This window comes from Bacillus rossius (genome assembly GCF_032445375.1).
Source record: "Bacillus rossius redtenbacheri isolate Brsri chromosome 4 unlocalized genomic scaffold, Brsri_v3 Brsri_v3_scf4_2, whole genome shotgun sequence".
In the NCBI taxonomy this organism is placed as follows: domain Eukaryota; kingdom Metazoa; phylum Arthropoda; class Insecta; order Phasmatodea; family Bacillidae; genus Bacillus; species Bacillus rossius.
Window position 1 is genome coordinate 23999489 of NW_026962011.1, and position 23438 is coordinate 24022926.

The window sequence follows — 23438 nt, forward strand, 5'->3', positions numbered from 1 at the left end:
TACATGTTTGCTATTTAACTTCTTCCAATAAAATAGGGTGGTTTCTCTTGAATGTGATTTGAAAAGCATTATAGTTTTGTTTATTTTTATAATCAAAACTCTTCACTACAATGTTTATTTTTTAAAGTTGGTTTTGTTTACTACAGCTTTGCTTCTCTAAGATATCGTAGATATTTTTTTTCTGATAGGTTGTTATAGACAGAAGGACACGTGCATAAATATTTTAAGAATTAAGTAAAAGAGAAATACTAGTCACAGTTAGATGCTCATAATACTGTTTTCTGTATCGTCGCGGCCCAGTAACATAAGCAGATAGGCGCGGGGTAACTCCTTACAACAAACACTTCCCTCTCATTCTCCAATGATGTACTCCTCATTAGATAACACCATCGAAACAACTGTACATTTATTGAGGGAACCTGGAGAATGCTTCTGTGTTATTCTGTTAAGGATAGGACGATGATAGGAAAAGTAGGAAGAATGGGAGTGTTTCAAGTTTAATGTACCTCGAAAAAGTCAAATCGATGGTTGTTCCAATCGAGTGGAAGAGAGATAGATGCGGCGCAAGCGTACAAAATGAGCGTAACGTGACACAGTGCAATAGAACAATGTGCGTTAAGGGACAATGAGTCATCCTTTATCGTGCGTGCAGCCGGCGTTCATCGATTTATTAGACGTTGTCACGTAAAAAAAACCGTATCACATAGTCAACTTGTAATCATGTCGATTTGGCCACTCCCTGGTTAAGACGCCCTACACTTAAAACAAGAAGAAACGTAATCGCTTTTTTAGATTCCCATCATATGGTGACTGACATAACAATAAGACCTCATGGTTATGAACCTTAATCTAAAGTATTCGTATCCAATCATCAGCTCTGTCACGAGCATCAAATTGTATCAAATGATCGATCTCTCTTCAACAGATGACAAATAGTTTAGTGGCTGTTTGATTTTATAGTCGAGGCCATGATGTGTTTTTAACCATGTGTCAAACAAACTCCACTGTTTTGGTTTTGGTTATGGTAATGGTGGGAAATGTTAAAAGGAAGTAGATTAAGAATAAATTTTCGGGAGGAAAACCATGCGAAGTTCAATACGGCATGGAAAGAAACGAACTATTTTTGAAAGTAAAATATGTATCTCCGAAATTGAAAGATGCGCTTCGTAAGGTGAAGTTTGCGTACATGTAATTTTTGTTTATGTGTGTGTGTGTGGCACGTTTGCTTTTGTGTCAGCAACGATTCTTGTTTGTTAACATGCTTATAAATATGCCATAAAGCATGGCAACAATTCTAGAGCCCATTTTATAAAAAAATGCAAATCCAGTTTTTACATGTTGGGAGTGTATACAGGATGTATCAAAATTCATGTTACAACGCTTGAGGGTAGAAAGCTCTTATTATTTGCAACCATTTTTGCCAATAAACATGTTGCTGGAAACGCGTAGTTAAGCCCCTGTAGCCCCAGAAAGAGTCAGCGTAGGCAACCCATTGTAGAGTGTTATGTTGTGGATGTGCGGGTGTTCGAGTAGAGAAATAACCTTTTTAATCGTGGCACAGATTTTAATTTCACTCTGAAATCAATCACAGCTTCGGCTTTGTTTCACAACATTGAAATTGTTGCATACGTTTTAACAACGTGAAAGCCTAAAGCAATGGCTCAAAAACACGCCCACCTTGAGCGACACAGAGGTGGCAACGGCGAATCATGTTTTCACGGATATGCTGGAGCATGTGTGGTGTCGACCTTATGATTTCGAACGCTTCAATGATTCGCTGTGTAAGCTCTTCTACCGCTTCTACTGGCGTAGCGTAGATACGCCCTTTTACGTAACCCCACAGAAAGAAATCTAACAGGGTTAGGTCCGGTGACCTTGGCGGCCATGCGACAGGGCTCGCTCGTCCAATCCATCGGTTTGGAAATGTTTGGTTTAAATACTCTCGCACTTGCAGCGAAAAATGAGGTGGTGCCACATCACACGTCGAACATGCAATGGAACCTCTTCAAGAAGACCTGGTAGTTTGTTCTGAAGGAAGTGGAGGTATCCGGCGCCGGTAAGTCGTGGCGGAAGAAAAAAAGGCCCGATGAGTACGCTGTCAACAATGGCCCACACATTAACTGAAAAACGTTCCTGGCGAGCTGTAACACACGTTGCATGTGGATTGACATCATTCCAAACATGACTGTTTTGCGAATTGAGAATAGCGTCTTGAGTGAACTTGGCTTCATCGCTGAATAAAACTGCTAACTCGGGGTTCCTCAATACTCTTTGAATGTACCAGCGAGAAAAGGTCATGCGAAGAGGATAGTCTGCCGGACCCATGTGTTGCACTTTTTGAAGGTAGTACGGGTACAAGAGTTGCTCATGAAGAACTCGCCAAACAGCCATTTTTTCAGCGTCCATATCGGAACCTTCTGCCCTTGTGCTTGTATCCGGACTCTCCTCAAATCTCTGAAGTTCATCTTCAAAACGGGGTGTACGAACCCTGCGTGGAGCACCAGCATTTGGTCTTGTTACGGCACATGTACCAGTATCACGCATTCGCTGAGTAAGTCTTGCAAACATGGTGTTAGCTGGAATCCTACGACCCGGATATCCTTCGTACAGACGACGGGCGGCTCGTCCTATTTGTCTAGCTTCCCTGTAAACAAGCAGCATGTCCGTGTACTCACTAAACGTGTACTCCATTGAGCTCCACTAAAATGTCGCCCTTTTCAGAACCACAGCGAAAGAAATGACACCACCAGTTTTCTTGTACGACAGAACAGTCAACGACAGACCACCAGTGATATCAAAACACACTGCGACACTGCGATGTCACGCTGCGCAGTGCTATGGCACGGCACGAACGGAAGAAAAGCGTTGTGGACACCACCAATGGAAGTAAAAAGGGGCGGGGGTCAGCATTCGACATCGTACATTCCTCTCGAGCGCTGCCCGGCGTCGTGAACACGTAATTCACCACCGCATTGTCTGTCTTGCACAAAGCCCAACGGGTTGTCTATGCTGACTCTTTCGGGGGCTACAGGGGCTTAACTACGCGTTTCCGGCAACATGAGTATATTAATACCACAAGTGTTGCAAATTGTGTTTAATTTCATCACTGTTCGTGCACGTGAAACACAGTACAGTGTATCGTGTGTATCGGACCATGTACTTGTGAGGTCAACCACCGATTGACTTCCGCGGGCCACCACCAAGTCATTTTACTTGCGCTCATTGTTTGCTCGCCCCCTCTGCAGGGATATGTTAGTGTTGGTGAGGCAGGATGATAAGTGCGGCACTTGCTGGTGCTTCTAGTGCTGTGTCAGTTCTGAACAAGCGCACAGTCTTCTCGTCGTGCATGGGGCAACTATGATATTTGAATGGTAACATTACATTGCGTAGATATGAAGATAAAGGTGTAATACAAGTCCCTTGAGTGCTTTCAAGAATCTGTACCGGGTGTTTCGTGTCCAAAAATTATTCTGGAAACAAGGATTTTTAGCCATTTTCACTCTTCTTGAATACAGTTTGAAAGCAAAATACGGAAACAAACGTACCCAACGCAATCAGCGTATTTCTAAATGCCTTTCGTAGACACATACCACTTGGATATCGTGAGCAGTTTTCAAATTGCATGGTTTTTTTTATAAATGCTCTACTCACCATATTTATACCCATCTAAACAGGGCCCTGAATAGTCTGTTCTGCAAACAACACATTATTAAATCCAGTTGCTGATAAAATTAATTTTTTTTATTTATCTGGCTTCTTACCAATCAGTAGCTACATTGAATATTTACTCTAACGGTAACATTCGACAACACGATTCGGGGTTTTCTGAGAAGGAAGCAGCCATAACCTATAGCGAGGAACTAATTCAGCATTTGCCAGCAGTGACTTCGGGAAAACATGGACATCAAAATTCAAGATTGTCAGACATGGATTATGGCCGGTTACTTTGGATTGCAAGTCCATTGTTTTACCTCTGCACTCATTAAATTGAGGGGTGTTCCAATAAGTTTTTTTTTTCCTATAACTTAGATTAAAACAAGTGAGTTACTGTAAATCAGTTAGCCTCTAGCACACTAGAACAGCTTACATACTTTTTTTTTTTTAAATTTCTGGTCATCTTGCTAAAAACCACAAGTGTGACCTCCCTCATTTAAAACCATGTTTTGCTTGGGTTCTGTCAAAGCATGTGTTGCAGGGTCCTGTTAAACTGGATAGGTTTCGCTGCACGCATAGAGACATTTCGTGTGACATTGAAAATCGGTCCTGAGGTAACAGACCCACAAAGACTATCTAGTTTCTTAACTGCACGGTACCAAATTAGTCCTCTTAAATCTGCAGATCATTGTATGGTGTTTTCTTGAAAGTTGCAATGAACACAAGTTTTTCTTGTGGCTCTTAGTGGCTGCAAATTATGTTACATTATCAAAAAGTTGCAGTTCTTCTTTGGTTGTGAGGTGGAACTGGGTTTAGAATTGTAAAAAAATTAATTAAATTTAATCTGAAGTGATTTTAAAAAAAAATGTTAGAAACACTAAATTTTAAACTTATAAATGATACAGAGATTATATATTTTAGAAAAGGGCTCAATCTTGTAATATTTTATATAGATTATATTTTGTTTGTGATAAACATGAAATGTGTCATGCCAATAATACTTCAAAGGTAAGAGCAGAGGAGGACGCTGGAAAAAATATTTTCAGGCATGCCTTCTTCTAAAATGAAAGAATTGGTAAAGGAATGAGTGAATGAATTAGGACTAAACGTCTCATCATTTGGGACGAGTGGTGATTAGATGAGAATGGAGCATTGATGAGAAATCCCATAGCTCACAACAACGTCCGCCACGTTTCACGTTCGCTAAAAACCCGGGGATGGCTCCTCAAGGGAATCAAATCCTATGAGGCAGGTGTGGTGGTGGTGGGGTTTGTGACCACTGAACCACTGCAGCCCTCCGTAGACGTTTTCTCCAAACATATTAGTCAGATGACAATTGTGTGTCTAGCCAAGGAGCTGGAAAACATTTAACCTCCCTGGCAATAACTTGCCTCCCTTCTTTTACTGTCCTCGCTTTCTCTTCAGTGTGCATAGTGCTATTTTTAATTCATTAAACTTTTCCTACTCTTCTGTTTAGGCTTGTATATGGGAAGGAATTTAAAAATATTTTTCATTTTATTGATATTCACTGAAATCCTTCTATGATCATAGACTCGTAAGTCAAATTTTAAATAATTTAGATTTTTCTGTATTATTAATCCTTTCATTAATGTGTTTACATGTTTAATATAATAGATAAGATCTAAGTATCGCAATTAAAATGTTATTAAAGGAACCAAAAATGTTTTTAAAATCAAATATCTGGGCTTTTGTTCAAGAGAAAGCACTTACAAAAAATTGTAGTGATATTTATAGAGACTTAATAGAAAGTAAATTTTTCAGCATTTATTTTTAGAATATAGAAAATATCAGGCTTAAGCTAGCCTGCTGTGACATGGTGTTAAAGCTCACACTCATAAGAGTATTTTTTTTTTTTTTTTTTAATTTTCTTGTAATAATCGATCAAGAGATTTTTCCGTAATTATGTTCCAATAACTCTCTTGAATTTTTTTGTTGTGTGACAAATTGTCTGACCATATATTTTCTTAAAATTATTTTAAAGCTATAAAATTTCACCATAGTGATCATAATTATGAACTCATGCATGACATTTTACTGCTATTTGATAGTCTGTTTTAAGAATGAGACCAAACATAATGCAAGAGCACTGTCATGATAAATTGACAGTAAAGGTATTGAAATGATAGTGGTAGCGTGTTAGATAGAGCCTCAAGAATTAGAGACTCCGTTAATCGGAGAATGTGGTGTCGGCTCGCAGCGCCTCAAGGAGCAGGTGAAGCAGAGGCGCGATGGCTACGTCAACAAGCTGCGCCACCTCGGCGAAGAGGAGGGGGGCGACGAGGGCGGGGACGGGGGCCCCACGAGGGGCGAGGCCCCGGCCCGGCCCGCTGGCGGGGGCGGAGCCCTGGGCGAGGCAGGTCAGCACACTGAGCAGGAGCTCGCTCTCCGCACCCTGGAGGAGATAGAGAGGGAGGCGTTGACTAGGGAAGGTACATATCCTGCTGCTTCAGGAGCCTGTTGTGTAAACTCGAGAATTACTTTCTTAGTTTAGTACAGATATTTTAGTGTAAATTTATTTGAGTTACAGAATTTTGGATTTGTTGTAAACCCTGGTCTGTGAGCACGTGCTGGACAAAATTGCTTTTAGACATATATATATATTATATGTATGTGTATGTGTGTGTGTGTGTGTGTGTGTGTGTGTGTGTGTGTGTGTATATATATATATATATATATATATATATATATATATGTATATATATATATATATATATATATGTATGTATATATATATATATATATATAACACAAACAAACCACTAATTTTTTTTTTTTTAAATCAAATCAAATGGCAATATTTTTATAGTCTATAAGTTAGTTAATTATTTACATAATTAAACTTTAAGTTGTTGGTAAACTAAGAGTAATATCGTTGGTTAAGTTGGTAACTTGAATCTAGCTTTCATAATGTGTATTTTAATTCGGTTTTAATGATTAATTATTAAAAAATATAATTAAGTTTAAATGCTAAGAAAAAGGTTTGCAAGAATGTAACTGAATTCAAAGACTTCAGTTTTTTGTGCTGCAAAGAAGTTATGTTCACATTTGCTAGAGGCGGGGAAGTGAGGGGGGACTGTGACATCACTGAAGTGTTAGCCGTTGGTGTAGTCGGCGGTGTGCCGCGAGGAGAGATGGTTATGCGGTTCCTACTGTGAAGTGCTTGTCACGATGGAGTGTTTCGCGAATATTGAATATGTACGAACGGTAAAAGAAGTGTTTCTGCGGAAACTGGACACTTCGTCGGAGTTTGCTATGAAATTTGTTATGCGTCCAGGTGCACCAGGTAAGCCTTTAAATTGGGAGTGTGCCAGGTGTGGCATTTCCAATATGCACCTTTGCTGTCATCAGAAATGCAGAGTAAATGACGTCGCCCAGCCTTGCACTTTCCCCGCGACAACGATACACGTTGCCGAGCCACCCATTTTGCTGTCGGAAAGTCAGTGTCTGACCTAACTATAAGCTACTGGCTGTGAGCTTTGAAGTCAACAGTAACTGGAATGGAAAGTCTCATACTGTGGAAACAAAATTCAAACCCTTCGGATATAATTTTGGATAAACTTTTAGTCCATTATGAAACATTTGAGTAAGGCTCGAGTCTTTTGAAAGGATCTGTGTTTTTAAATCTGGCAAACCTGGGCATTAATATTTTTGGAACTTTATTTCTTTTTTAATTAACATTTTATATTTCAAATTTTTTTACATGGTTTGATGTTACAGGTTATAGAATGTTATTGCAATTTTGTTTGTTATTTTAATAGCTTTTTTAATGTACTAATTTTCTAGCCGTGCACAGTAAAAATAGTATCTAGATTTAATTATAGTATTTTAAATATTTTTGTGATTTGCTTACTATAGCCAATTCACTTTCTTAATCAAGCCTGTTAACTGCTTATGGTTTTATTTGCTTGTTTTGGCTGTTGAGAGTCATTAGTGGCTGAGAGTTTAAACCGGACGGACTTGTTAGCGCGAGCGTTCCTGGTTATATAAGTACTAGTGTTTTTTTTTTTTCCTTATATGTGTGTGCCATGAATCATTATTGTCAATTCATCTCTGACTGATCAATATAATTTTCTGGGGTTTCTTTTACTCCTACAAAATGTGAAGGCTATTATATTAGAACAAAATGTCCAGCTGAACATGTTTTGATCTCCGCCTAAGAAATCACACTAATATTATGGTGAAAGAAATTCAACAAACAAGTGAAGTTTTAAAACATGAATGTATATATAACATGGATGAACTAGTAAAATCTGTTAAATCTTTATGTGATAAAGCCGAAGATCTTAAAAAAATGAAAATGTGATCTTAAAGACCTTGCTGATGGATTCAAATTCTGAAACAGCTAAAATTAGACTGTCTAATTTCTAAACAATTTTAAGACAACACTTGCAGTGAAGTTGTCAAATAGCTCCCCATCACAAGAAAGCTGTTTCGAAATAGGAAATTGAATTAGAAAAATAATATAGAAAACTTATTTATTTTATTTATTGCCTTATTTTAAGTGGGGAAGTTACGGCGTAGCAACGCCTTGTCTTACACTTAACCACATACATCTTTACTAACTAGGTACATGTAAAATAAACCTGATAAATATTATAGCCTGGACATACCAAACTTCAGTAACAAGTCCTGAAATCCAGGACATGTACTAAACAATTTAAATTTGTTAATATTTTAGGTAGTAGAGTTTGAAAAAAACACGTGCAGTGAGCGTGCAGTGAGGCCGGTGTTGCAGAGGCGTGGTTCCTGGAGCAGTGCGAGCAGTTCCTGCGGGAGGACGACGCGGTGCTGGACTCCCTGCTGGCGGCCGTCGCCGGCGAGGGAGTGCTCTGCCCCCTCTGCTCCCGCGCCGTGCTGACCGAGTCGGAGCCGGGCCTGGTGGGCTGCCCCGCCTGCGGGGGGACCCTCCACTGGCCGGGCTCCCTCGCCGGCCTGGGCCACGCCCTGGGCCAGCACGTCAGCGCCCACCTCCGGGCCTGCCCGCAGCAGCCGGGCTTCGCGGTCGTGCCCGAGGGAGACCGCCGATCCCTCGCCATCGCCTGCACCGCGTGCGGCCTCTTCCACCTCGTGTAGCGGCCGTGCTGCCGGGAGCCAGAACCATTTCAACGTATGCAGCGTTTAATGTGCGTGACTCACATTCATCACTTCTTGTTATATATCTAACTCCGAAGGTGAAGTACACCATTTTCATCTATTATGAATTATAGTTGGCACGACTAAAACATTTAATGTTCTTTAAACTAATCATGCAGGGAGCAGCTATGTCAAACATACACACCCATGTACATTCCGTAGAAGGAATTAAGTGATGAAAATAACAACACAGACGAACATGTTGTGCTGTCTGATGTTTAAGTTTGAATGTGTTCCCGTCTGTTCTGTCGTTGTGTTGTCCATAATACCTGCAATACTTTAAATTAATGTAAGTTGTATATCTTCCTTTCATCTGAGAAATTTTCAAAGGGACCGATGTGTATTTGTGCACAATTTGTGTATGTATCTACCAGGTCCTGAAATATTGAAACTTAGGCTGGGGACAATTTTTATTTAAGAATTCTCTTAAATAGTTTCATTGACAATAACTTCAAATCGCAAGACTATCATTTTTGTAAATGACTTAAGATGTGTGTCTTTCTGGTCATTTGTGTAATGAAGTCATCTGTTTTGTGATTTGTTGTAAAAAAAAAATATAAGTGTTCATTAATGTACCAAAATACATGCACATAGAAAACAATTATTTAGTTATCGTGTTGAAACTACAGTTAATAGTTTTTTCTTGACCATTTTAGAAATCCTCTACAAATATGAAGTTCACATTAATTTCAAGTCTGATTTGATAGCAGAAATGTTGTTTTTAATAGGAAACATTGTTGCTTTGTCCCCCCTTCGTAAAACTTTCAGTAATTATTGAAATACGAAGACACTGCTCACTCTTGGAGGGTTATGTCCTATTGTGGGCTCATGAAGAATGGTCTGTGCTCGATAATAAATGATTCGTGAATTAGCGTCATAAGTGTAAGCGTTAGGCAGGGAGCAATTGCAAGAGCGGGCCAGGGCTTGAGTATACACAGTCTCTTATTACTGATAAAATTGGAAGTAAATATAAAAAATCAACTGCTTATGGTTTCTGATGGTATTACTGCATTCAATTATAATTGTAAATTTTTTAAATATTGGTATAAATATTTATTGGTTGTACACTGTACAGGTATAATTTACGCACGGCTCTCTTTGTATTAAATCTGTTTAGTAGCTACCATTCTCTGTCATGTCCCATCTGATGCCAGTTGAACGTTCAGGGCATGTTTGTTCAACTCCGTGGTTTCAGCCTGTGTCATCTTCGGCCAGGCCAAGTGCGACAGAATGTAGTATTACAGTGTCCCTGGAACACCATTGGTAACATCTGCCGTGGTTCTCGTATACGAAAACCCAGAAGGTTGCATGAGATGTTAAACCTGTGACATTATGGTTAAAGCTCCAAATACTAACATTTTGATCTTTCTTCCTCCTAGCAGTCAGTTCAAATCCTTTTTTTCAACATATTCTTTAGGGGATTATGATATATGATTAACTACTCCAACACAAAACTGCCTGCTGCAATTAATCAGTATCCAGATTGTTTCACCATTTGTTAACGACATTTTGCCTCATACTGGAATACTGTCATGTGTCAAAGTGGAGAAATGTTTTCGTACTGTGTAATGCTTGTTGCAAGTGTGAACCAAATGCAGTGTAGATGACAAAATATAAACTAAGCTAGAACTAGGGCTGGATAGAAAAAATGGTCAAAAAACCATAAAGTCATTAGTATTTGATAGATTTTTCATTCAAGGAAAAAAGAATTAAAGAAAAATATTTGTGACAGAGAAGTTCATAAATTCATACACTGTTTTAGTTGACAAGAAATACATTATTTATCTCTAAAGAAGCTGTCAACGGAAAAATAATTGTTTATATTGGCCACTAGCTACAACACAATGTGAAAATTTGTTTACCGCTGTAGAAAATAGGGATGTGCCGATTCATGAAAAAACCGATTCAGATTCGAACTGCCAATTCCGATTCCGATTTATTCCGATTCCGATTATTTAATTAATTTCTGGTAAACATTTGGTACAGTAATTTTTTTTGTAATATTTAATAGATAATAGTATATGAAACTTTATCAGTAAATGTAGGTACTTACATCATTTGAAGGTGAGACACTTATTTATTTCAATCCCTCCTCCCACATTTTACTACTTATAATGAAATTATTTAGTCCTTGCAGTGACTTTTTTCAAATTGGCCTGGATTGAATAAGCCTACTAAATATCAGAGTTTGCAGCAAAGTGAAATAAATTAGATCTAAAACACTATTTACAATTATTTTAATTTTAAAATAGGTTGGATAAATCTCATTTTCTAGATCATTACCAACTACCTTAAATTAATTCTTTATTTTGAAAACTAAATCAGTAAGAGTATCAGAACACTGTAAGATTCTTTACAAGAACATCAGCTTTTGAAGAGTCTGTGAGTGAAAGAGTAATTTGTGTATAACTTGTCAGTTCATATTAAATTCAGAATAAGAAAAGCGTCAATTTTATCTTGTAGTAGAATTAACCTTAACATTGCTTTAAAAAAACACAGTACCAACACATCTGCAAGAAATTACCGTTAAACTAATAGTTTTTCTTCACGTATGCAAAAGCAACAAAAAAATTTCTAGAATTCATATATTCTTAATGGAAAAATTGTTCATTACAATTTCAGCAATCAAAAAGCATTCAACTAAATACCAAACAAACTAACATATTTGACTTACCGTCGCGTATACCTCTCATTCTCATCACCACAGCCGGACATTTTTTTTTTCAAAATAAAAAAAAGTATACAAGATACTGTATACTGCTGCTATGCCAGCGCACCAAGCGACAGAATTTATTCCCATGCCAAACTCGCCCATTAGACAATCCGTTTTCTTCCTAACCTGTAGTAGAATTAACCTTTATTGCACGCAAGAAACGACAGATTAACATGCGTGAACTTAGTTTTTATTTAAAATTAAATATTTTTTGTATCAATTTTTAGTGCTCATAATTATGCGCGATCATTGCAGTACAGGTTTTTTTACCACTGGAAAAAATAACATCGTTCTGCCTTATGAGGTTTTGGTAATTGTTTGAGTGTTTCCGTTAATTTAAATCTGGGTATCGTAGTGAAGTATGTACTGAACTTTAATTAAAAAATTATCTGTATAAAGTATAAGTCTATAAATTATTACAATCGGAATCGGAATAAATCGGTCGTTTTCCGATTCTTTGAGAATCGGTGATTTACCTGAAATCGGCCGGTTCCTATCTCTTGCCGATGCATCGGTAACATCCCTAGTAGGAAACATATTTCATACAAAAGGAAATTGTTTGTATTATAAACATTAATTGTTATTTTTATCTAAAAAAAATAAAAATCATATAAATTGAATAATTTATGAAAACTTAAATTAATTTTTTTATTCATTTATTATTTCATTGCTAGGGACAATATTAAATGGTGAAAAGAATGTTATAACATTGCATAACACCGAAAAGCAAGTTATATCATGAATTAAGTAGCATTTAACAAAAACTTAGTTAAAATCATAATAAAAGGAATGTTTTAATGTTTGAAATTCAAGGAAAGTCATTATTTCCGGAAAAAAATTGCACCAAAGTGTATGGTTCAGAAAAATTTATTTAAATTTTGTTTTATTGTGCGTCTCTTATTGAATTAGTTCTAAACCATTAATGCTCACTAATTTATTGTGATTGTTCGGAATGTGTCTTTCAGCATATTATCTTGTCCCTTCTCATAAGGAGAAACCTCATCTCAAGTTGTCATGTTTATTCAAAGTACTGAAACAAAATATGATTCCACACAAATATATTATTGCTAAGTTATAGTAATAAACTAGTTTGAATACATTTGATTAATACAAATTTCACTAGAGCATGTTACATCAACTGACTGTACTTATGGAGCAGTGATGGTATTCATCTGGCCATTGGCATCGCTTCATATGGCTCACGTCAAATATCTTACAATAAAAAAAATATCAGTTATACGGTTGTTTGTGAACTGTCTTTGTTTGCATTTGTAAAATAAGTTGTCAGCAGACACTGTTCTGAAGCCATAATATACTGGCAGGTATATTGAAAAAATGTTATAAATATTTTTGTCATAGTTTCACGTTTTCATTTTTAAATACTGTTTTTAAGATACATAATTATTTTTCATTATGTGTTGCAATTTATTGGTTATTCTACAAAATAATATGACATTGAAAATTGTTGTATGAAATTTAATGTTAATTAAATTATTTATGGCCCTCGAAAAGAGTTAAGTTGGCTATCATTGGGCGGTTACACAATCCCAGATATGGCATTCTATGTAACGGGGAGCCAGTCTCTCATAGTGTACATAGTAACAAATGTAGTGATTAACAGAAACTTTTGAGGACCTATGACATTTCTGCCTCATCTACATGTCCTATGTATGGAATTAATAACCGTAATCACTCGCGTAATGTCCGCAGTAATTTGACCACATTTTTGGCCAAAAAAATGGGGTGCGAACATTATGCGAGGAAAAATAAAAAATACAAAATTTTGTGTCTTAATTATTACTAAAAAGGCACAAAACGTATCTAAAATCAATTTGGATTTCACTAGCTATTTTAAAAGAATATTGCTGCGGGATTGCTTGCAAACAACCCGGATTAGACCATGTTTACTTTGCTGTAATTGCCACCGGTAACTGTCTCGCACCCGCCGGAACATTAAAAAAAAATACGCGCTACACTGAAATAAGTGTGGTTACGTGTGCCTTATTAATGTGATTAATATGTGATGGATTAAAACGGCTATTAACGGCACGGCTGCAATATTTTAGCCGTACCATATCCTTACGTGTGGCGCGTAGGGAACCAGCGAGCTGGCAACAGCGCAGTGACTCACCAGTTCCACATCTGCTGCGCTCTGTAGTCCCCCCCCCCCTCCCGAAAATCTGATGGCCTTCGTGACGTAGAGAAGGAGGAAAGGGAAGGAAACATTTAGAGCGTGAGAATGGCCAAGGGAGGGATTCCAACCAAATGTAAACAAAGAGGGGTTCTGTTCTGTCCTGACACGTAAAACAGGGTACACACTAATTAAAGTTGACGTTTCTTTTACGCTGCGCTGCGTGTCTTACCTCAACAGAAAACAAGACTGATCCACGCCGTGTTGCATTTGTTGACTGCAACTGTTCTTTTATTTTCTGCCACTGACGAACACTTTTTTCGTGCACTTCAAACTCCCTTTCAGCAGCCCTGTTTCCATGCTCTTCAGCATAACGAACAACTCTTAATTTAAACCGCGCAGTGAAGGATTTATATTTACCCATTCTGTACTCTACACTACAAAACTCGACGCGAAACTCATGCCTTGAACTTGCGTGCGTGTTGGTCAGCTGTGTTTACCGTTACCGTGCTTTGTTCAGTCTTTGAATATATATACTGTATAGAAGTCGCCAGCCCAGGTTAAAATTTCTAATACGGTTTTGAGGTAGTTGGTTAATTCACCGCCGCAATCGCCACCATCTATAGGGCATCGACTTGTGGTGGTCCCTAGCGGACAAGTGTCGAACTCTTCAAACACCCCTTCCCCCTCCTGTTGAACGACGTTGAACTGCAGTGAATGATGGATGAGGGGTGCGGGGTATGACAGCAGGCGACAGCGCTGCGCTCTAACGTGTAAATAACAACTAAGACGATACAGGGCGTTACGGCAGCGCACTGCAGCGGTGAAGTTCCCAAGCTGCTCATCATACCCTTCTGAAAAACGTAGAGTAAATCCTATCCACTCGCGAGTTCTATACAGTATATATATTAAAAGGTTCAGTTCAACGAATTTCCCCACCCTTTCAGGACAGGAGAGAAAGGACAGCTCAAGGTCATGGCTTTGTTTACAGAGCTGTCAACTATCCATTCATACTGCGTCCTTTAGGGGTGGCCAAAGTTGTGTTGCCCGCCGTAGACGACTGGTGCGGACATTATGCGAATTTTAAATTTTTTCTTTTAAGGATATATAAATAAAGGGTGCGGACATTATGCGAGGGCGGACATTACGCAAGTGAATACCATTTATCAAGTTATTGAGAAATTAAAAATAAATACTATTTGGATTTTTGTTTCTGCATATGATTCAAGCATACATTTGAATTATCATGGCTGATATAACTTAAAGTAATTGAACCCATTTATAAATGCATCATGTGTGTGTTAGTGTGCATGTTTGTGTGTACACAAGCACGTGTCGAAATGTATCTATGTTTCGTGCGGGGACTTCAGGAGAAACTGAGGGTCTGGGGGCAAATAATTATTTCCCTATTAGTTAATGTAAAACTTCTCAAACTACACAGTAAAAAAAAAGTTCTAAAAACTAAACTTTTGAGCTCTGCACATTACATTACATGTAATGTTTCATATGAATTCTTTTTTTACAATAGTTTCGTAATTTTTGTCCTGAGCATTAAAAAAAATCTTGTAACTCAATCAGGGCGCCGCTGGTGTGAGTGGTTCTGGGGACTGTGCCCCTCCCCCCCTCGTCCATTCCTTCTGATAGACCTGTGGTCCGGACTGCATTCCCCTCGCTCTTCGCTCTTGGTAGAAATGTCTAAGCACTTTTGTATTTCCAGGTCGTATTGTGTTGCAGACAAGGTTGGGTGACATCTGTGTACCCGGAATGGAGATGGGAGATACAACCCCTCCTCCCGAAATCCTGAAAAAAAGCTATAATTCCCACCAACAAATGGTAAGAATTTGAAAGCAAACAGGTGCTTCAATCCCCCCCTTCTCCCTTTGAAATGAAATTCTGAGTAGGTACCCTCCTGTCCTAAACAACTTCATGTCTGTCATGGTCATCTTTTACATGTCGAAGGGAGTTCAAAATTATGATTGTGCCATTTTCAGAGATGGTTTCAAAAATGTTGACTTCAACTTTAACATATTGTTATTGATAGTCATGAAAAATTTGTTATCTAGATTCTATCTACATAAGTTAAATCATGTTTAATTCGCTTTAGTATGATTATATATTATAATTTTTTTAAATCACCCAATTTTTTTTTCTCCATGCTATTAGTGAAGTAATTGAAATGCTCTCTGGCATCATTATTTTAATATGAATGAAAACTGAATTATAATTTGGACTTCCACATGTTTTTGCTCGACACATTTTGTGTTAGCATTGCAATAGCTGTCGGTGTCCATTGAGATGTTTTAATATATACTTTTGAAAATCTAATGGCAATATTTCACACATTTAGTTGTGGGTTTTGATTTTACTGTCAATCAATTGTATTGTATTTTTTGTATTGTGTATTAGGTTTTTAGCATTAGAAAATTTAAAATCTTCTAAAAAAAAAATAATTTGATTTCTTATCTCAATTAAACCCATTAGTAATGTTTATGTTTTGTTAACATCATATAAATGTGATGCATGTCCACAACTTCAAATTAAAACTGCAACACACTCCTTGGACTGACAAGTTTTAATTTGGATGAAAAAAAAAAGTGAATGAATCATTTGAAAAGTTGCACGCGTATTTGCTTGGATACCTATTTTTACATAATATACTTGTATTGTGTTTTCTATCATTTTCACATAGTTAACACAACTGTTTGTGAAACAGTGTTATTAATTTGTAAACGTAAGCATGTTAAGTTTTTATAAACATGGTTCATTGTTTTGTTGATTTTTTTTGTTATATTCATGTACAGTCTTTGATAAATGTATTTTTATACAATTAAAAAGAACTTTTATTTCAGATATAATTATACTTTTCATAACTTTTCCATGACTACCATTCTTTTTTAATATTACATTCTGTGTTTGATGTGGTATTTTGTTTGTTTTTACAATTTAAAGAGTATGTTTATCAGATTTGGGGTAATTGACCAGGAAAGTCTAATTTGATGTCTAAAAAATTGGTTACATTTGAAGTTCAATCAAAATTATCTTAGCTAAACCCCATTTTTTATAAGATTCAAAGAAGAGTATTTTAAACAATATGAAAAATAAATAAATATATTATTGCTTTGGAAATAAATAAAATTAATATTTTACAAAATTAATTTGTACTGATGTACAAAATATTCATACTGAATTTTTTAAAATATAAATATAAAACCAAATAAATTTTGAATATGATAACTCCTGTAAACTTGTGGTCGATCAAATATGGTTAGCTATCGAGCTGAAGCATTGTCGAGTAACTGTCCAAACTCACCGAGTTCGTACAGCAATCAATCATTTGCAAACTGCCACTGAGTCCATTTAAACTGAGTTCTGACTGGTCAATCAGGTAGGTAATGCTAATGCCACTTGCATTCCATAGAATACCACTTGATGCACTCCAATTTCAAAAAGTTAGATGTTAGAGGAGGGTGGGTTATTTACAGTAGCAAAGATCGTACTTGTTTGTAGGACTACCGTATGGATATATAATAGAAGATAATACCAGTTCACAGTAATTTTTTTATAGTTTATTTCTCATTTGAACTTCACAAATTAACAAATGCACTAAAAAAATATATAAATACATTGGGAACGTGATCACAGCATTGTTTTTATAAAGCAGTGTTTGCCTTTGAATCGTTACCTACAGCAAGTTACCGTTTTATTTTACCATTCATAAAACAAATGTCCTGACTAGCAGAATCCACACACAAGAAATGCTATAGTATGGAATGAATATTCTCAAGCACAACTTTTAAGATTGACACCTACAAATTAACTACACCTAATAAACTACAGACAAGATTTTAAGGATTTATATGTAGCTTTGTTTAATTTTCATAATTAAAAATTTTATTGTTATCAGTGTTATTTCTATAACCTCTGGTTTTTAGGAAAAAGATTACATTTATTTAACATAGAAGGTAGTAAGATTTTTTATAGTCACTACTTACTTGACAAATAATAAAGTTATATTTACTGTGTTACAATTTATTTTTACAAACACAGTAAATTTGAGTACACATCTGGGTTGTATTTACTCAGAACAACAATATAATAGAATTGTCCATGTTAGGGAAGTACCAGCATAAGTTGTTTAAAAAAGTGTTGTTAAGCACTTCATGTACAAATAGTGTGTGTAACTAGCTTTTATAATCTCAATGATCTATAAATTGGTACAAGAAAATGAACTTTTAGGATACGTAATAATGGTTTTTCAAATCATAAATGACAATGTAATTTCAGAACATAAGCATCAAACTACCTACATTTCATTTCATTATTAAATACATAAATATGCTAACAAATTAAAAATAAAACAGTACAGTGCTAATCACATAATTTCTTGAAGCATTTAAATTTTGTTTTGCTCTTTAAAATAATTATAAGTTTTTATAAAATACTTTTATCTTGGAAAGAATTGGTGAAAAACAAGTTATATAGAATACTTACATACTATACAAGAAAATGTATAATTTGCATATTTTTATAACTCTCGGTTATTTCACTTATGACCACACAATATTAATTAACATTTTAGATTATTTATTGAATACTAAGACACATAGTAAAAAAATATTTTCTTGCATGTTTTGGAATGTGAAAATTTGTACAACACTGATCATAGTATGAAAATATTTGTTCTGAATTTTTATTTGCTGGGTATCAAAAAGCTCAACATATGACAGCAATGAATTTGTTACAAACTTTATGAAGAACTTGCAGGACAGTTTTATAGTAGTAAGTAGGTATGTAGAACATTTAAAAGCGGGGACATATTTTAATAATTAGAAACTATTTTACTTTTCTGGCAAAATGGCCGAATAGTAGGCATCTTCAGTACTGTACAAAATGAGTTGAAATACTTTAAAGGTATTGGTGTTAGTACATTGGTTTCTGGAATATTTAGAAGTCCCCCCAAATACAGGCAATTTAAGGGAAGATTTTTTAAATAGGGTTTTATGAAGTATGCTCATGCACAGAGACCTAAGGTGACGACTCCGTGATTATAATGTGCTATGAACTTCTTGGATACCGACTCAGTGCTAATCAATTAAAGTCACAACTTAAAGGGAAGACAATTGAGGCACGAGCAAAACTGCTGAACGATCATGTATGGACCATATTATCATTTTAAACAATCTGAGTAAAAGGAACACTGCCAAAGATTCAGAAATACTTTATCATATTTGTAAAACTATGAATTAACTGTTAGGAGCAGTAAACATTAGAGTGCAACATGACCTGTACTCTCATTTATCAAGTGTGGGTACAGGCAGTGTGAAGAAATTAAATAAACAGTTTAGAAAAAAAAGTGTGATATATTGTACCTAATGATTAAATCAACCATTTTATGTATACAATTCTCCTTTGGGGAGGAGACAGTTCACTGTTTGTGGATGATTAGGAACTGATTTGGGGAGAGGTGGTTGTTTGGGACTTTCTGTTACGTTGGAAATACTTGCGTACAGACATCGTGTGGTCACATTGGCTGAAAGGGACGTACTTTGGCGCCGGCATTGGCATTAGTGTGAGTAATAAACATTGGAATTTCTTGGTTAGTCCTAGTCAGGGGTGTATCTGTGTTTGTGAGGCGGGATAAGCGCCATGCGCTCCGGTGCTTCCAGCGCAGTGTCGCCTGTATGCGCACGAGGCTCTGAACTGGCCTGCAGTCTTCCCGGTCGTGCGTAGGGCAACTGGGAGATTTGACACGGCGGAGGAATGAAGACGAAGGTGCATTGCAAATCCCTCGAGTGCTTTTTTTTTTCAAGAATATCCAACAGGCTGTCTCATGCCAGAAAGTATTATTTACCCGGAAAACACTCTCCTAGGAATAGTGTTCAAAAAAAAAAATACGGAAACGGGACTATTCATCCGCCCTCAGCGTATTATTTAGATGTTTGTCGCACTCGGGATGTCTTGAGCAGTTTTCCAACCGCGCGGGTTTCTCTACCCGGAGGTCTGCGCACCGTGCGAGCGGCGGTGGAGGGTGCCGGAGCGGCTCAGCAGCGCGGCGGCCCGAGGTCTCGGCCCCCGGACGGCAGGGGCTCACCTCGCCGTGGGCGCGTCCCGGGGCTTGTGCGCGCGCACCAGGTCCATCAGCAGCTCGCGCCGCACCGCCTCCCTCTTCCTCCTCCACGCGGCAATGCGCGCCGGCCGGTCCACGGGCCCGGTCGCCGAGGTGTCGCTCAGCTGCTGCCGGCAGTTCACAAGGTCACAGGTCGGCATCTCCGTCTCAGGAACGCACACCCGTAGAAGAAACAAATAGTGTGTCTGCTTGTTTGCAAGAGTCTTAAAAAAAAAAAAAAAAAAAAAAATTTTTTTTGAATGTTTTGCTAGTACCTATATACCATGATTACTTTAGTGGATTCGCGTACAAACATCGTATCCGAAAAAATCATGAAGATCCCTAGATAATATTTAAGCAGCGTTCTTCGCAAATTTAGGAAATTACAGTTTGGAAGATTAAATGAAAACTCGTTTCGTTAGCCCCTCCTACTGTAGTTGTACCTCTTCTTCTGCACCACAATCTCGCCTACACGTCACATTCTATGCGTGATAGGTTCTTCCATAGACACGTCTACCCAGACGCCCGGGGGTCCTCCCCCGGGAAAATTTGGATTTCTAGGTAAAAATTGGTGCTATTTAAGAAGTTTTTGTATCTAATTATTGAATATACTGCTGGTAGAAAAAATAATAATTTTTAGTACAGTACTAAATTTGGTTTTAGACCAGAATCAAACAAAGATACCTTTATCAAACCCAGGGTCTCGTCCGCTCAAAATCAGTATTATTTTAATACCATGAGAATCATAGCATGCATTAAAGTCCACATTCTGTTAAACTTAAATCACTGACAATGATGGTTTGCTTTTTACTGCATTCACACACAAATTAAGTTCACTCTACGAGTAAAAACAAAGGGTATAAAATTCACATATATAATGTCTAGTTAAAACCGCATAAAATGCAGTCCAAAATTATGCAAAAATTGAGATAAGCGTAGCGCACAAACAATTATTAGTTTTTATATAACACAAACTAATTTGTAAACAAATTAAAGTAATTTACGGTAGCAGACTACAAATGTAATACTAACACCATAATGTATACACTGACATGACAACATCTCACAAAGTTTGGTAGATTGAGCGCTGCCCATAGACCATCGCACCTATTTTGCTGGGACTGGGAATGATTTACTTTTTCCATTATAGATTTTTTTCTTCACATTTTCGTAGGGGGTTTAACCCCCCCCCCCTCCTCCCCCCGGGGTGCGCCACTGTGTCTACCACAGACTGCATGCAAGGCCACATCGGAGGTTTCGAAAAAAAATCGTGTCGCAGCCTTTATGAAACCAACCATCGTGCGATAAGGGTTTACCCAAAAAGATTTTTTTTTTTACAAAACATTCCTTTGGAAACCAGTTGCCAAGAAATAGTTTGCAATACTACAAGAAAGATATTGTAACTTTGCATAACACATGGCTAAGGTTATTTTTTTTTTGCATATTATGTAAACGATTTTCGAGATAATATTAATATTTCTAACGAACATTGGCGCACAATTTTAGATTTTAATTGATGGTTCATTCAAGCATTATTTTTTTTTTAAACCACTGAAAAGATATATGTTTATTAATGAACGCAGTTAATATTAGAAAGCTATTCAGGGAACGGTTTCCAAAAAAAACTTTTAACTATTGGAGGTATTGGGACAACGCGCAGTATAAATGCTCGAGTAAGATTCCGGACCCAGTGATACTACCAACACTATTTTATAGTCAGGGGTGCCCACAAGGGGGGGGTAACGACGCAGACTGCGTCATTAAAATTTCAGGGGGGGGGGGGTGGTTAAGAGACGAGAAAAATGTATATATTATTTACATAATTATAGCTTCTAATGTGAAAATACGATTCTGGTGCTTTGATAATTGAAAGGGATCTTGTAAATCAAATTGGCAACCCCGCACTTTCCTCAACAAAAGCAGTTTGGCATCTGTCGGTTCAGGATGGTAATATTACCTTATATGACCAAAATTATTATTAGAAAATCAGTTTTAATTAATGCAAAATGTGATAAAATATAATACTAAAAAAGTATAATATTATAAAATAATTGAGTAAATAATTTAGAAAATGGCATAAAAAAATTCGTGGGGGGGGGGGGGGGGCCGCATCATTAGTTTAGGGGGGGGGGGGATGAGTCATAGTGTTTGGGGGGGGGGCACCTCTGTTATAGTGATACTATTGTTTTGACGTAAATGTACAAATATCTGTAGTTTCACATGACTGTTTCTGTTGCTTTCACAGGGTAAAACAAGAGAGTATCGACGCGATGGGTCGAGGTCCCTACCTGCGTCCTCCCCACGCCGCAGGTGCGGAGGGTGAACAGGCCGTACACGATGGGGTTCATGCACGTGTTCGTCGACGCGAACAGGAACAGTACTTTCTGTATCACCGGGTTTACTTTCTCTGCAGAATCATTGTCCAACCAGTACCTGAAATTAAAAAATAAAACTTAAAAATCATTTTTAAAAAAATCAGAACTGCCATTGAATTTTATAACGGTTATTCAAAAATTACTAGGCGTTAATTTAATAGGTGGAAGATAGGCCTGTACGAAGCTTCGACTAAGCGAATAAATCGAAGTTCTTTTTAATAATCGATTCGACTTTGTCAGGATGTTTGCTGTTCGTTTTATTTGAAGCTTCGGTTGTGATTCAAAGCTTCGCATCTGTTTCAAAGTTTAAAAAATTTAAAGCCCTGAAGATTCGCTCATTATAATATTTAGTTTTTTTTTTGGGTTATATATTTTTGCTTGAAACAATTTGTAAACTTTAAAAAAAAATCAAAAAGGTAGAACTCCGTTAGGTTTTATGAATGCTCAATATTAATATATGCATAGACTAGTTATTTTATAAATTTTATTGAACTATTTTGTTAATCACTTAATCAGTTCAAATTTCCAAACATTAAACAATTATGTTTTTACTTAAATCCTGTATTTTGTAAAGTATAATACAGTAAAGTATAATAAAGTGTAATACAGCTTCACCGAGAACATTATCGGAAACTCCTAGTTCCACGCATTTTCTGGTCAAGACGTATGAAGTTATTTGGTATTCGTCTGTTGGGAAAGCGCCTTTGGTAAACTCGCACTGCTCAGCTACATTTCCTCTCGCCCCCATGTATACTATATTCATATCTGCCATCTCTGAATGTAGAATATGTCATGCCGTTTCTGCTCTTTAAGTATGTAATCGCAGTACCGCCACTAACAGCCAAACATTAAACTGAGCACGACCAACCATCACTGAGCTGCAAACCAGAAGACTGCTGGTTGCTAGTGCGGACGGACAATAAGTGGACACAACGGACTAATAGTCCAGTCATCTTAGTAAGTTCACCTCGGAATTGGAGATAACCAGCTATAAACTTGTATAAACTTGTATTTGGACATCCTAAAAGTTGTCTCAAAACCTACATATGGTAGGGTGTAAGCGACTATTAAAATCTAAGGTCAAAGGTCACAAAAATCAATTTTTTGCACATTTTTTTTTGCAAATATCTCGTTTCCTATGTGTTTTTAGCAATTTGTATTTCTTCAATATTGTAGAAGATTAAATTCCCTTCAACGTTTGTTCCAAATATGTTTTTATACGTTGAATCGTTTTCGAGATAGAGGGTATTTTCCTAACAATTCTATAACTGCACGGGCAGGTAAGTGTTATTAAATAAATTGATA

The 23438-nt window shown here is 37.0% G+C and overlaps 2 protein-coding genes across 4 annotated transcripts in view; one reads left to right on the top strand and one right to left on the bottom strand.

Moving 5' to 3' along the window:
- Positions 1-978: 978 nt before the first annotated feature.
- LOC134541914 (uncharacterized) lies at positions 979-16486 on the top strand. Of its 3 annotated transcripts, none has more exons than XR_010076699.1 (4): positions 979-1171; positions 5873-6104; positions 8411-14166; positions 14568-16486. XR_010076699.1 is itself a non-coding variant. In XM_063385657.1 (3 exons), the coding sequence occupies exons 1-3, from the start codon at positions 1103-1105 to the stop codon at positions 8746-8748; spliced, it is 639 nt and encodes a 212-aa protein (XP_063241727.1). In that variant the 5' UTR covers positions 979-1102; the 3' UTR covers positions 8749-16486. The 3 variants fall into 3 exon arrangements, 1 of the variants encoding a protein (XP_063241727.1); XR_010076700.1 differs by having other exon boundaries at positions 8411-8798; positions 15387-16486; XM_063385657.1 differs by having other exon boundaries at positions 8411-16486.
- Positions 16487-17196: 710 nt separating this feature from the next.
- Positions 17197-23438, bottom strand: part of LOC134541968 (adipokinetic hormone/corazonin-related peptide receptor variant I-like) — a 75690-nt gene continuing 69448 nt past the window's right edge. The window contains exons 7-8 of the mRNA XM_063385731.1: positions 22047-22191; positions 17197-19886 (exon numbers count right to left, since the gene is read on the bottom strand). Coding sequence (XP_063241801.1) covers positions 19740-19886; positions 22047-22191 — 292 coding nt within the window. The 3' untranslated portion in view covers positions 17197-19739. The remainder of the gene's footprint in view (positions 19887-22046; positions 22192-23438) is intronic.